At 34.7% G+C, this 13,005-nt stretch overlaps 1 protein-coding gene across 2 annotated transcripts in view; it reads right to left on the bottom strand.

Annotated features, from left to right (window-relative positions):
• SLF1 (SMC5-SMC6 complex localization factor 1) overlaps positions 1-13,005 on the bottom strand; it is a 70,738-nt gene that overhangs the window by 51,731 nt on the left and 6,002 nt on the right. For both annotated transcript variants that reach the window (XM_036310096.1, XM_036310097.1), the window contains exons 2-5: positions 9,531-9,644; positions 9,290-9,365; positions 6,657-6,897; positions 1,384-1,546 (exon numbers count right to left, since the gene is read on the bottom strand). In XM_036310096.1, the coding sequence (XP_036165989.1) occupies positions 1,384-1,546; positions 6,657-6,897; positions 9,290-9,365; positions 9,531-9,644 (594 nt within the window). The remainder of the gene's footprint in view (positions 1-1,383; positions 1,547-6,656; positions 6,898-9,289; positions 9,366-9,530; positions 9,645-13,005) is intronic.

Here is a 13,005-nt window from a genome sequence, read left to right as displayed (position 1 = left end):
ATACTTTAACCAAATGTCTGTGAAGCATTTTCCCATGCCTCATCTCATTTGATCCTCACAGAAGTCCTGGAGTAGGTAGATAGGAGACTTGGTAGAATCCTATTTTCTTTTCATTAGCCAGAAAACGGAGATTTAGAAAGTTTAGAAACTTGACCTGACTGAAAAGAAGAAATGGTGGAACTTGAAAACGACTTCAGGTTTTCTCACTGCGCAGAATATAGTCAAACACTGCTACAGTTAAATATTTTACACTTTGTTCTCCCTGTATGATCTACAATAATAATTTGCTTCGTGTTGATATTTACTACTGTGTTGGTGACAATTACCTGAAAGAAATTTGGGGTGCTTCACTGGGCTGGAAAAAGTTTAGCTAAATCAGAAAGCAGGTGTAATTAAGCAAGTTTATTCTATGTATATATATATAAAAGGCTAAGTTTACTTGCGCATACACAATACATAAAAAGCTCTTGCTGGCGCCAATCGCACACATGTGTTTTGATCTGTCATTGTCGATTGTGAATTTAGTTGACACTATTATATTATAGAGAAAGGGCAAACAGTGATAATAAAATATTTCTTCTAATTAATTTCCTTTCAATGTGCATGAATCCATGCACCAGGACACTAGTATTAGTATAAAAAGAGAAACATAGATTGCATGAAGAGGTATTTGAAATAAAATCAATAAAACTTGGTAATAGACAACTGGGAAATAAGGAAAAAAAAGGTTTTAGGGTGATTCCCAGATCTCTAACATAAATTATTGAACACTTAGGGTATCTATTGAGATGAGAAACACTGAGGGAGGAGCCAGTTCTTCTTGGAATATCAAGGTTCAGTTTTTAGACATGTAAGGTTTCTCTTCTATCTTAAGTGACCCCTCTTTAAGATTCTTCTTCATTTAATTCCAGAGGGTTTCCTCCATTTGAACTACTTAAGGAGTAGTATTTGTACAGGAAGAGGGAGGTAGAAGAATAGAACAGAAAAATATTTCTAAATCCTTAGAAGTAGCTCCCTTTTTTTCCAAATCGTACAAAATAACCCCAAAATTCTCATATGATACTATAGTCCACTGTTATTTTATTTATACCTACATTAAAACACTTAAAGTTATTTTGTAGTAAATATCACTAAAGCACTTGAAAACAAACATAGAAACTCAAAATAAGACCATTTTAAATTTAATAAGCAAGTTTCTGTTGAAATTATCAAAAGTATTCTTGAATACTTAAATAACTGAGAGCAACTGCCTTAAAATATGTCATTTTAATTACCTTTCATCATTATATTTTCAAAATTCAGAACATAATTTTACTATGTATCACTATATCATTATTTTATTTAAAAAAACATTTGAAAATGTCTATTATTTATTTTACTTACCTCTAACAGAAAATCCCCTAGATACTGAATTGGATAAAATGGACCCTTAAAGTTATCTTTTTCTTGCTCAGCCTTGATTCTTGCATTACTGGCAATTACATGAGTTATTCCAGTTGGTGAACTTTTTGGTAAAATAACATTTGCTTTTCCAGCCTCCAAAACTCTAAATAAAAATGTAAACAGTTTAGAAAGTATTTTTTAAATAAATATATTCAGTCAAATTATCTAAATCAATAACTTCCTTAGAGTAGCAGTGCAATTTCTGAAAGGAGTTATATTCTTTTGGGGTATATGAGTGCCATGAAGGATAATTACTGCAATGATTATAAGTTGCTCAAGCAAATGTTTAAGAAATTGGGCTATTCATTCTACTTATCAATTTCTTGATATGGGAGAAATTAAAAGCTAAGAATATTAAATTCACTTCTTAAAGAAAAGTTACCTTAATAAGCCAAAGAAATAATGAAAGAAGTCTAAGGAACTAGCTACTTCAGAAGGCAACATACCTCCAAGGAAATCATTCTGAACCATACACACACACACACACACACACAAAAATGGAACTAGTTGCCAACCTTCTTCTAATAATTAGGCTTTGAAAAAGGTAAACATTAATCTATATTAAGAAATACTTTACATTTAGATTCAGAAGACACACATACAGACATGTATATCCCAAAATCAAGAAAGTTCTGATTCTGGTTAAGAATTTAGAAAGCTACAAGAGAACACTGCTACCACCTAACAATGAGAAAAAGCCAAATAAGCTACAAAAATTATAATTTTTCCTGAAACTGTCTGAGAACTAAGGTAACAAGCCAATCAAGAAACTAAATTTCCATAGATTAATAAGCAGGTTTGTGAAGAGACTGGACACCCGAACTATTTTACTTTGCCAGAGCGTAGGTTATTAACATAAAAACTGGTAAGAATCAAGAAATTTTTAAAAATTTAAGGCCAAGTGAAGGTAGCATGGCAGTTTAGTATAACTAGGAGTCCCTGGCCCTCTTACTTGCAAACCTCTGCCACAGACCTCCATTAAGTATTCGTGGAAGAGTGTTGGAGCAGGTAACAAAGGAAGCCCCTATTGGTAGCACAGATGGGCCATCTGGGTCTGGCTGCCACCAAGTAATAGATATAAAACCAGATCCACTTCCCTGGATCCTTCTCTCATATAAGCAAAAGCCTTAAGCTATTTGGGTAAGGTAAGAAAGTTTTCTATCTTCAGAATTCAGGAAAGGTGCACTGCTTGTGTTGGAAGAGGAAATAAAACCCACCTGCCTCTGTGGAGGGATAGGAAAACCTGCTGTGCACCCCAAAACAGATTCACTGTTTCTGTTTGAGGGACAGAAGCAAAAGCCAACTGTCCCTGGAAGAGGGGCAGGAATGCCACTAGGGTTTAGGATCCTGCACCAATACAAACTAGAGATCTAATACTGGGTAATGCTTAAAAATTCTTTCTTGCCAAAGGCCCAGCCCATAGGTAGCAGGCAAGAATCTGGCTACCTGGGGGACCAAGACACAAACACTGAGAAAGTACTAACCAGGAACTAAGAACACAAAGAATGCTTAAGAATAGAGCTATCCAGCAGAACTGACAATGCACACTTCCTTAACCCCACCCCATAAATGAGCAACAAAGCCGGAGACAAACAGTATGGAGAGAAGAGTCCTTTCAGGGGTCCTTTTAAGATTCGTTCAGTAGTACAGGCACTACCAAAAGCTCAGAGTGAAGAAAACTAATTAAAATCTTTCTAGAACCCCAGGCTCCACACTAAGCCCAAAGAAACTGTAGCCCATTGCAGCAGTAAATTGAAATAATGCATTGAGGGTGACTATAGCATTAACAAAACAAGCTCAACCACCCCTAACCAACTCGATCACCCCTACTAACTGTCTTATAGAAGAGGTAGAATATGTTTTTGAATATAAATATTATTTACCTCTTTTGTATGTGATGTCTATGCATACAATAAAAAAATACAAGACATACACGAAAAGCAAGGGGGGGAAATTACTGTCAAGAGATAAAGGAATAAATAGCAGAAAGATGATCCAGATGTTGAAATTGTCAGAAAGTGACTTTAAAATAACTGTGGCTGACATGGTAAAGGATATAGGAAAAAGGTGAACAATCTACATGAAGAGATAGGGAATTTAGGAGAATATTTAAAAAATGGTAGAAATGAAAGATACTATATCGAACAGACAATCCAACCTCAGAGGGAAGGTGGGGGGAGGAGGGGACACGGCGGGGGAAGAGGGGGGAAGGGCGTGAGAGATCAACCAAAGGACTTGTATACATACATATAAGCAGAACTCATGGACATAAACACCAAGAGGGTGAGGGCATGTGCTGGGGGGATGGGAACGACTGGGAGGGGTCAATGGGGGAAAAAGGAGACATATGTAATACTTTAAACAATAAAGAATTTTTTTTAAAAAGATACTATATCAAAGAAGGCGGCTTATTAACAGACTGCCCATAACTGAGGAAGGAATATCTGAACTTGATGATAGGGCAACCGAAATTATATAACTGAAACACAAAAATTAAAAAAACAAACAAACAAAAAAACAGAACAAAGCATGCAAAAAATGTGGGATAGAACCACTTGGTCCAAAATATAGAGATAGCACTCCAGAAGGAAAAGAACACAATAGAGTAAATATTTAAAAGATAATTGCTGCCGAAACTGGTTTGGCTCAGTGGATAGAGCGTCGGCCTGAGGACTGAAGGGTCCCAGGTTCGATTCCGGTCAAGGGCATGACCTTGGTTGTGGGCACATCCCCAGTAGGGAGTGTGCAGGAGGCAGCTGATTGATGTTTCTCTCTCATCGATGTTTCTAACTCTCTATCTCTCTCCCTTCCTCTCTGTAAAAAATCAATAAAATATATCTTTAAAAAAAAAAAAAGATAATTGCCAAGAATTTTCCATAATTACTATGACACACTAAAAAAAACAAAAACCTGAATATGTTCAGGAAGCTCAGAGAACCCCAAGCAAATAACAAACACAGATAACAAACAACAAATACACACACACACACACACACACACACACACACACACCTGGACACGTAATCAAAACATTAAAGAGCAAAGGACATATTTTTTTTTAAATTTTAATTTCCAATTGTTCATTACTAGCATATAAAAACACAATTTTTATATAGTGAATTATCCTGTGACCTTGCTAAATTCACTAATACAATAACTTTTTTTCGATAAATTATGTAGTATATGGCCATGACTTTCAGGATAAAAGCAATTATTTCACATTTTTTCTTTACAACTCTAGGTTCTTATTTATTTTCCTTGCCTTATTGCACTGGCTAATACCTCTAGTAAAATGCTGAATAGAAGTGGTCACAGTAAGCATGCTTTGTCTTGTTCCCAATTATGGAAGAAAAATATCCATGATTTTAAGTTTAGATTTTGTCATACATATCATTTACCAGGTTGAGGTTATAAAATTCTTAACAAAATATTTGCAAATAGAATCAGCAAGTATTAAAAATGAATAATACACCATGATAAAGTAGAATTTATCTCAGGAGTATCAGTTTGGTTTAACATTTAAAAATTGACAAAATAATTTAGCATATTATCAGAATAAAAGACAAAAGCCAATTGTCTCAATAGATATATAAAATTTTCAAAAAAGTACATTTATAATAGCATCCTAAAACAATAAGTACCTAGGGTTAAATTTAACATAATATGTGCTAAACTTATGCAATGAAAACTATAAAACATTAATGTCAGAAATTAAAAAATGATTTTAAAGAAAGAAATTTAAAAATACTTGAAGGAATATACAATTTGTTGAGAGAACAACTCAATATTGTTAAGATCTCAATTCTCTCCAATTTGATCTTAACTTCAATCCCAATCACAATCACAGCTTGTATTTTTGTACAAATTGACAAACTGATTCTAAAATGTGTATGGAAATATAAAAGATCCACATCACCAAAACAAATTTGAAAAAGAGAATACTGGAGGATTCATACTACCTGATTTAAAGACTCATTATAAAGCTACAGTAATTAAAACAGTGTGCTGTTAATATAGGTAGAGACAGTTATCAATAGAACAGAATAAGAAGTCCAGAAATAGACCACACAAATACGGTCAACTGATTTTCAACGCCAAGGTAACTGCAAAGCAACTGAACCCTCATACGATGCTAATGAGTTTGTAAAATGGTACAACTACTTTAGAAAATGGTTTGGCATTTTCAAATAATGTTAAGTGCACAATGGCCATTTGAGCCAGCAATTTCATTCCTAGGTATTTACCCAAGAGGAATGAAGACTCGTCTACCTGAAGACTTGTACTCAATGTTCATAGCAGCTTTAATCACATTAGAAAAAAAACAAACAAAAAATGCCACAAAAGTCCATCAGTGGTTGAATAAATAAATGGGTTGTGATATATCCACAGAGGAGAATACCACTCAGCAACAAAAAATAAAGTGCTGATTCACACAAAGTACATAAATCTCAAAATCAAATGCGTATATACAATATGATCCCATTTACATAAATCACTAAAGGAAAATAACAAATCTAATCTACAGTGACAAAAGAAACCACTGGTTATCTGGTATTGGTGGAACAGAATTAAATGTACAAGGACACAACAAAATGTTGTAATGTTAATGTTACAGATCAGAATGTAGTGGGTTAACATTGATGTATAACTTTGCCCAAACTCATCAAAATGAACACTTAAAATGTGTGGATGTTACTATCTATAAATTACACTTCAGTAAAGGTGACAAAAAAAGTCTTTCCAACTCCCCTCCACCAAAAGTCATGGCAATCTTATAATTAGTTTACCCAATAAGAAGCCTTTTAAAAAAATGATATAAAAGATTTAAAAAAATGAAATGATAGAAACAGTATTAACCATGAAAAATGCACTACATAAACCCAGAACAAAGCCTCTGTGATAACATAATATTTCATCTGCAAAAATTAAAAACTGCTTTAAAACTTAAAAAATTTGTTTGACTCACAGAAAAAATGACATGGAAAGTAAAATAAAGACGACAAAAATAATTTAAAGTAATACTATAAAATACATTTTGTTCCATTAGATAGATATACTTAAATGTTAGAATGGCTTAAGTAGGAAATCAAAGAGGAAACCACATGGCTCATTTAAACTAAACTAATAATAGCAAAGAAATGGAGAAAGGTATTCAAACAAACCAAAACTGTTTTCTCATTAACTGCTTTAGCTTTCATAAGGTCTTATCTTACCTTACAAGAGAATCACTTCGCTTATCAGCTCTAACAAGGAGGACAACTTTCCATCTGTGAAAGGCTCCAGGAGCACCAGTGCGTTTCAGTTCTTCACGCCATCTTTTAGGTGCAGATTGCATTTGAGGTGAGTAATGGGAATTCTTTTCAATTTTATATCCCCATTCGTAAATTGTTTCATCAAGCCATCTACCACTTTTGGCACTATGAATTATGTAGTCCTTAGTTAGTACCCACTTTCCTAAAAAGTAAATAAGCTGTCAATAAGAATTTTGTTCTGATAAGTGGTAAACAATAAAAACCAAATATCAAATAGGATTTAATCTTTCTGAAAACTAAAGACACAAATAAATGGAAGCATATACTGTGCTTATGGACAGAAAGAATGAGCACTGCTAAAATGTCCACACTACCCAAAGCCATCTACATTTTCAATGCAATCCCTATCAAAATAGCAATGTCATTTTACACAGAACTACAACAAATGATCCTAAAATTTATTTGGAACCACAAAAGACCCTGAATAGACAAAGCAATCTTGAAAAAGAAAAAAAGTATATTACAAGGCTATAACAATCAAAACGGCGGGGTACTAAAGTAAAAACAGACATATAGATCAATGTAACATAAAAGAGAGCCCAGAAAGAAACCCATAGCTATAGGATAAACTAATTTATAATAAAGGAGTCAAGAATATCCATTGGGCCCTAACCGGTTTGGCTCAGTGGATAGAGTGTCGGCCTGCGGACTCAAGGGTCCCAGGTTCGATTCCGGTCAAGGGCACGTACCTTGGTTGCGGTCACATCCCCAGTGGGGAGTGTGCATGAGGCAGCTGATCGATGTTTCTCTCTCATCGATGTTTCTAACTCTCTATCCCTCTCCCTTCCTCTCTGTAAAAAATCAATACATATATTTAAAAAAAAAAAAAAAAAAAAAAAAAGAATATCCATTGGGAGCCCTGACTGGTTTGGCTCAGTGGATAAAGCGTCGACCTGCGGACTGAAGGGTCCCAGGTTCGATTCCAGTCAAGGGCATGTACCTTGGTTGCAGGCACATCCCCAGGAGGGGGTGTGCAGGAGGCAGCTGATCGATGTTTCTAACTCTCTATCCCTCTCCCTTCCTCTCTGTAAAAAATCAATAAAATATATTTTTTAAAAAAAAGGAATATCTATTGGGGTAAAGAGATTATCTTCAATAAATGATGCAGTCCCATTTGTTTATTTTTGTGTTTATCATCTTTGCCTTACGAGATATATCCAAAAAAATATGCTAAGACAAATATTTTATTGCCTATGTTTTCTTCTAGGAGTTTTATGGTTCCGGGTTTTATATTTAAGTCTTTAATCCATGTTTAGTTTATTTTTGTGTATGGTGTAAGAAAGTGGCCTAATTTCATTTTTTTTCATATATCCACAAAACAAAAAGGCAACTTACTAAATCAGAGAAGATATTTGTAAATGATATATTCAATAAGGGGTTAATACCCACAATATATAAAGAACTCATACAATTCAACACAATCCAATTAAAAAATGAGCTGAGGACCTGAATAGACATTTCTCCAAAATATAATGTTGTATATGAACTATAATTGAAAAAAAATTAACCTTATTCAACATGAGACTCAAACTATTTACCAACATCATCTTTGAATGATGTTGTGTTTCCTAAATTTTTTTATGAGAGGCCTACAACATGACTGAACATTGTATGTAATCTTTCCTATAATTATAATTGTTAATAAATAAAATATAGATATAAGGCTTAATAAAATAAAATGTGGTATTACTTAAACTATAATTATTATTATTAAACCCTATTTTGGGTTAGATTTATATTCTTCCTCTTATGCTAAAAACTTTTCCCATAATGTTTATGGCATTCTTATGCTTTGTAAAACAAATTTATTGAGTTGGAGAATTTTTCAGGGTACTGAAGTAAAAACCATTAGGTCAGGGTATCTACAAACATTCTATAGTTGCTTTATTTGGGCATCAATGATGTTTTTAAACAGCAGGGACAATGTATGTTTTCATTTGTGGAGTTAGTAATGAATCCAAGTGTTTTTATAATAAGTTACTCTAAAAATGGTAAATTCACCTGAGTTAAATACATATTTCTTTTTGCAACCAGCAGACTTTTGAGAAGCCAAATCAATCATAGAAAACTATAAAAGAAACATCAATGGTGACAAAGAGAGAATTTAAAAATCTTCGAAAAATAAAATAGCATGATCATTGCTTCATAGAATGGATGAGAGGGGAGGGAGCAGTTGAACAAAAACATTAACTATTTCCAATGATAGATCAAAGAAAAGAAACTTGGTTGACAACAGCTGAGATTTCAACAGGTATTTTTTTTTAATTTTGTGCCAAAACTTTCACTTAAAATACTTTTTCTTATATAAAGTATTTACATGAAAATATTTGTTGAAGGAAATATTTCTGCCTATTTAAATACATTTCTCATGTATTGCAAAGTTTTACTCAGAAAAATACAACAAAAAGTATATCAAATATAAGTATTTTCAGAAAAATGCCAACATAAACATACCATCTTCCTAGTGACTAAGGTACTTTTTCTTTAACATGAAGATTTTTTTTTCAAAGATGGATGGAAGGCCGTTAACTTACCTGCTGCACAAGCCGCTAAAAACTTTTCACTCTTACATAGGCGTTCAGCTATAAGATGTGTACAATTTTTATATTTCTGGAACAAAAAATCCACATGAAAAAAAAAATGTTACTAAGGTAATATTTCCTACATAACACATTCTTCTTATTCTTACACTATTATGGGGGCATTTTATCATTTTTAGGTCCGTACTTTAATTTTAGTTATGTTACATTTGGTAAGTAAAGTTTCCGTACTCACCTCACTCTTAATAAAAGTACAATCTAGTGTTAAAAGCAATTTTCCTAGAGCTTCCTTTTCTTCCATTTTAAATCCTGTCATCTGAATGATATGCTTTGGGGCACCATCTTCCATCTAACACATACACATAAAGAAGATAACATGTTAAGAGATATTATTCACCAGGTTGACTTTATTATTTTTCCTTATTTATGAGTGCTAAAAATAAATGCTGAAACCATTAGATCAGACATATAATGAATTAAACACATAAGACTTAATTATAAATACCAATATTAAAATTGCTTATGTAAATAGAAATTAGTTTTAAAAGTTAATCTTCTCAAAATGTGACCTTAAGTAAAATGAGATTTTTTGTCTGATTTGAACACTGAAAGTTTGTATTACTTTCCACTAAGATACAATTAAATGAATGTAATTCTTCAGAAATATATACAATTACATATTAATTATGTTATATAAATATTAGCATAATATTATCTTCATTTTAAAAGCACTGTTTTTGCTAAGAGCTTGTGAAGTACACTCATTGACAATGAAACTTAATCAGTTTTTATACTGATTTTTAAAGTCTGTGGACAGGTATTAAAGAATATGTATAAGTTATTGGAGAAACTGATAAAAACTCATGGTCCCACAGCCTTTACACCAAATAATTTAGTATGGTAGGTATAAGTAAGAAGCCTGGATCCCATTCCCAAACTACATTTAACTCATTACCTACAAAACAGACCTAAAAAAACACATGGTTTTCAAATTTGTTTTGATAGGGACCTTAATCCATATTTAAATGCAGTTCACGAAGCAAGTTGTAGCTGAGGTGGCACATTTATTAGACAAGAAAACGCATGTTTCCAATTATAATACAATTTTTTGTTTACATGAAGTTACAACTTAAGAAGTAGCTCCTTAGAGAAAATTTAGTTTCTTATTACTGACTAGAGGCCAGGTGCACAAATTCGTGCATAGGTGGGGTCCCTCAGGGTGGCCTGCAGAGATTGGGTCCCAGCTCGCACCCCCAGCTTGCTCCCCAAGCCTTGCAGTGCCACAGCCGTGCTGGCACCCGCCTTGGCCTGGTGCTGTCCCCTCACCTGCTCCAGCATCCCATTTGCGGGGCGATCTATCGGGGCTGCCCCCCACCCCCCGGCTCCCTCAGCGCCTGGGAGCCACATGGCGGCCCCACCTCCCGCTGCTGGTCACTGTCTCTGGGGTGATCAGTCAATGCCCGGCTCCCTCAGCGCCTGGGAGCTGCGTGGCGGCCCCACCCCCCGCCGCTGGTCACCGTCTCTGGGGTGATCAGTCAGGGCCCGGCTCCCTCAGCGTCTGGGAGCCAGGCAGCAGCCCCACCCCCCCCTCTGGTCACTGTCTGCGGGGTGATCGGCGGGGCGATTGAGCGCCCACTTGCACCCACCTTGGCCTGGTGCCGCCCGCTCACCTGCTCCACCATCCCACCACGGTCCTGCTCTTGTTGGGACCCATCAGGGCCAGCAGTGCCTCCACTGCTGCCCACTGCCAGCGCTGGGTTGCCAACACTCGCCATGTTCTGCGCCACCTCCTAGTGGTCAGCACACATCATAGCAAGCAGTCGAGCTCCTGGTCTCCGGGCCAAACTCCCGGTTAAACGATTGCCCGAGGGGACAATTTGCATATTAGGCTTTTATTATATAGGATGAGGAAAGTAGGGGTTAGAGCAATTGGGGTAACTTCCCATTTCTCTTATCAATTTTGCCACAAAGCTCTATATTAGTATTTAATGTCATTGACAAAGCAATAGTATTTGCCTTCTTTCAAGGCAATTAAAAATAATCTTACATTTGAAATTCTTTTTAAAAAGTAAACCTCAAAAATTAGCACTGTTTGAATCCAGGACTAGTAACAGACAACTGGTGAAGTAAAAAATGTCCTCTATAGAAAGTCTATTTTCAAAGACTAAAATATATACATGTTTATTTTAAATATATATGGACCACATACAGTAATATTTGAAAGAAAGTATAACTATAAACAAATAAAGCATTACCCAGGGTTAAAAGTGACCAATGCTTCATTTCCCTTGCTTAAAGTTTCTAAGAGGAAAAACTTCAGTGAGAGTAAGAACACTTCTGGTTTTTCTCTACCCTTCATCACTCTCTGGCTTAGAGAGGAGAAATTACTTGAAAGAACTAACTGGATATGCTTTGCTCAGCATATCTGTATATTTGCAATGACGTTCCTATTAATGCTTTCTGACATGTCCTAAGGAGCTGCCAGTAGTGGCCTGTACTGGCTGCCTGGGTGGGTAAATCAATTCCGATGTTATATACTAAGAATCACACTGCAGTTGTATATCAAAGTCACCTCCTCCAAAATAATTTTTATTCAATAAAAAAAGCTGATACTTTGACCTCAATATACCTGACTTTCATATTTCTCTATTGATTCCAAAAGAGAAAAAAAGGGTGTAATGTATTAACCCTCTAATATCCTAAAATTCAAGATACAGAATAGAAAGTGTCTTTATCCCTTTGAGTGCCAACCAATATCCTAGGAACTATGCTAAAATTGCCAAGGCATTTTTGCTGATTTTACAACAGTTTAGGAAAAAAATTATGAATCGCAAGTAAATGAAGTTACATATTAAAAACTTAAGGAAACCTTTACTACGTTTGTTTTCATTTTTGACATATATTGTTTGCTGATTGTATTATTAAAATACTAGTAGAAAAAAATTTTGAACAAAACATATATTAAAATAGAGGGACACCCTTCTCCAATATCTTCCACAAAATCGTCATCTTCACAGCAAGAACTGACATATTTAGCAATATCATCATCACTAATAAAAGCAGACTTAGAACTGGACACCATTTCGAAGCTTTAGGGCTACAAAATCTAAGTAAACTTCATAAAATCGTAGTACCTGTAAAAAATTAGGCAGAAAAATGCCAGTGGTCAATTTTAGAACTACAAACATTCGGCATCATAAGTAATCTGCACTTAGGTGCCATCTGTCAATAAAGAGTGAGCTACTAGCATCTAATAGTGACACTGCAGGAGGAGCACGATAGCGCTCCCCGGCACTCTAGGGGTTAAGGATAAAGTTTTTCACTGAAACAAAATTTTAAAAAAGTTACAAGGATCTGGTCAGTACAAAATCAGAAAGTGTACATAATGAGGCCTGGTGTCTTATGAAATAATCATACACACAAAATACTATCATCAGTAAATAAAATGTATATAGCTTCTTAAAGAATCATCCAATTGTGTTAATCATCCAATTTTTTAAACCATTTTCATGGGTTATAAATAACACAGCTCTTGAGTAATAATACCCAGTAATATAGACTGGTAGTACATAAAAACTTTACAAACATGCTATTTTTAAGAAATAATAATGATTTAGTCTGATGCAGAACAGATATTGGCACACATACAATAAAGCCACATGTGGGTTACAAGGCATATGATCATAACTAGGGAGAAATGCTTTCATTAA

The sequence above is a fragment of the Myotis myotis genome, unplaced genomic scaffold (assembly GCF_014108235.1).
Source record: "Myotis myotis isolate mMyoMyo1 unplaced genomic scaffold, mMyoMyo1.p scaffold_m19_p_5, whole genome shotgun sequence".
In the NCBI taxonomy this organism is placed as follows: Eukaryota; Metazoa; Chordata; class Mammalia; order Chiroptera; family Vespertilionidae; genus Myotis; species Myotis myotis.
Note: the sequence above shows the minus strand (reverse complement) of the source record. Positions and strands in the feature narration are given on the sequence as shown.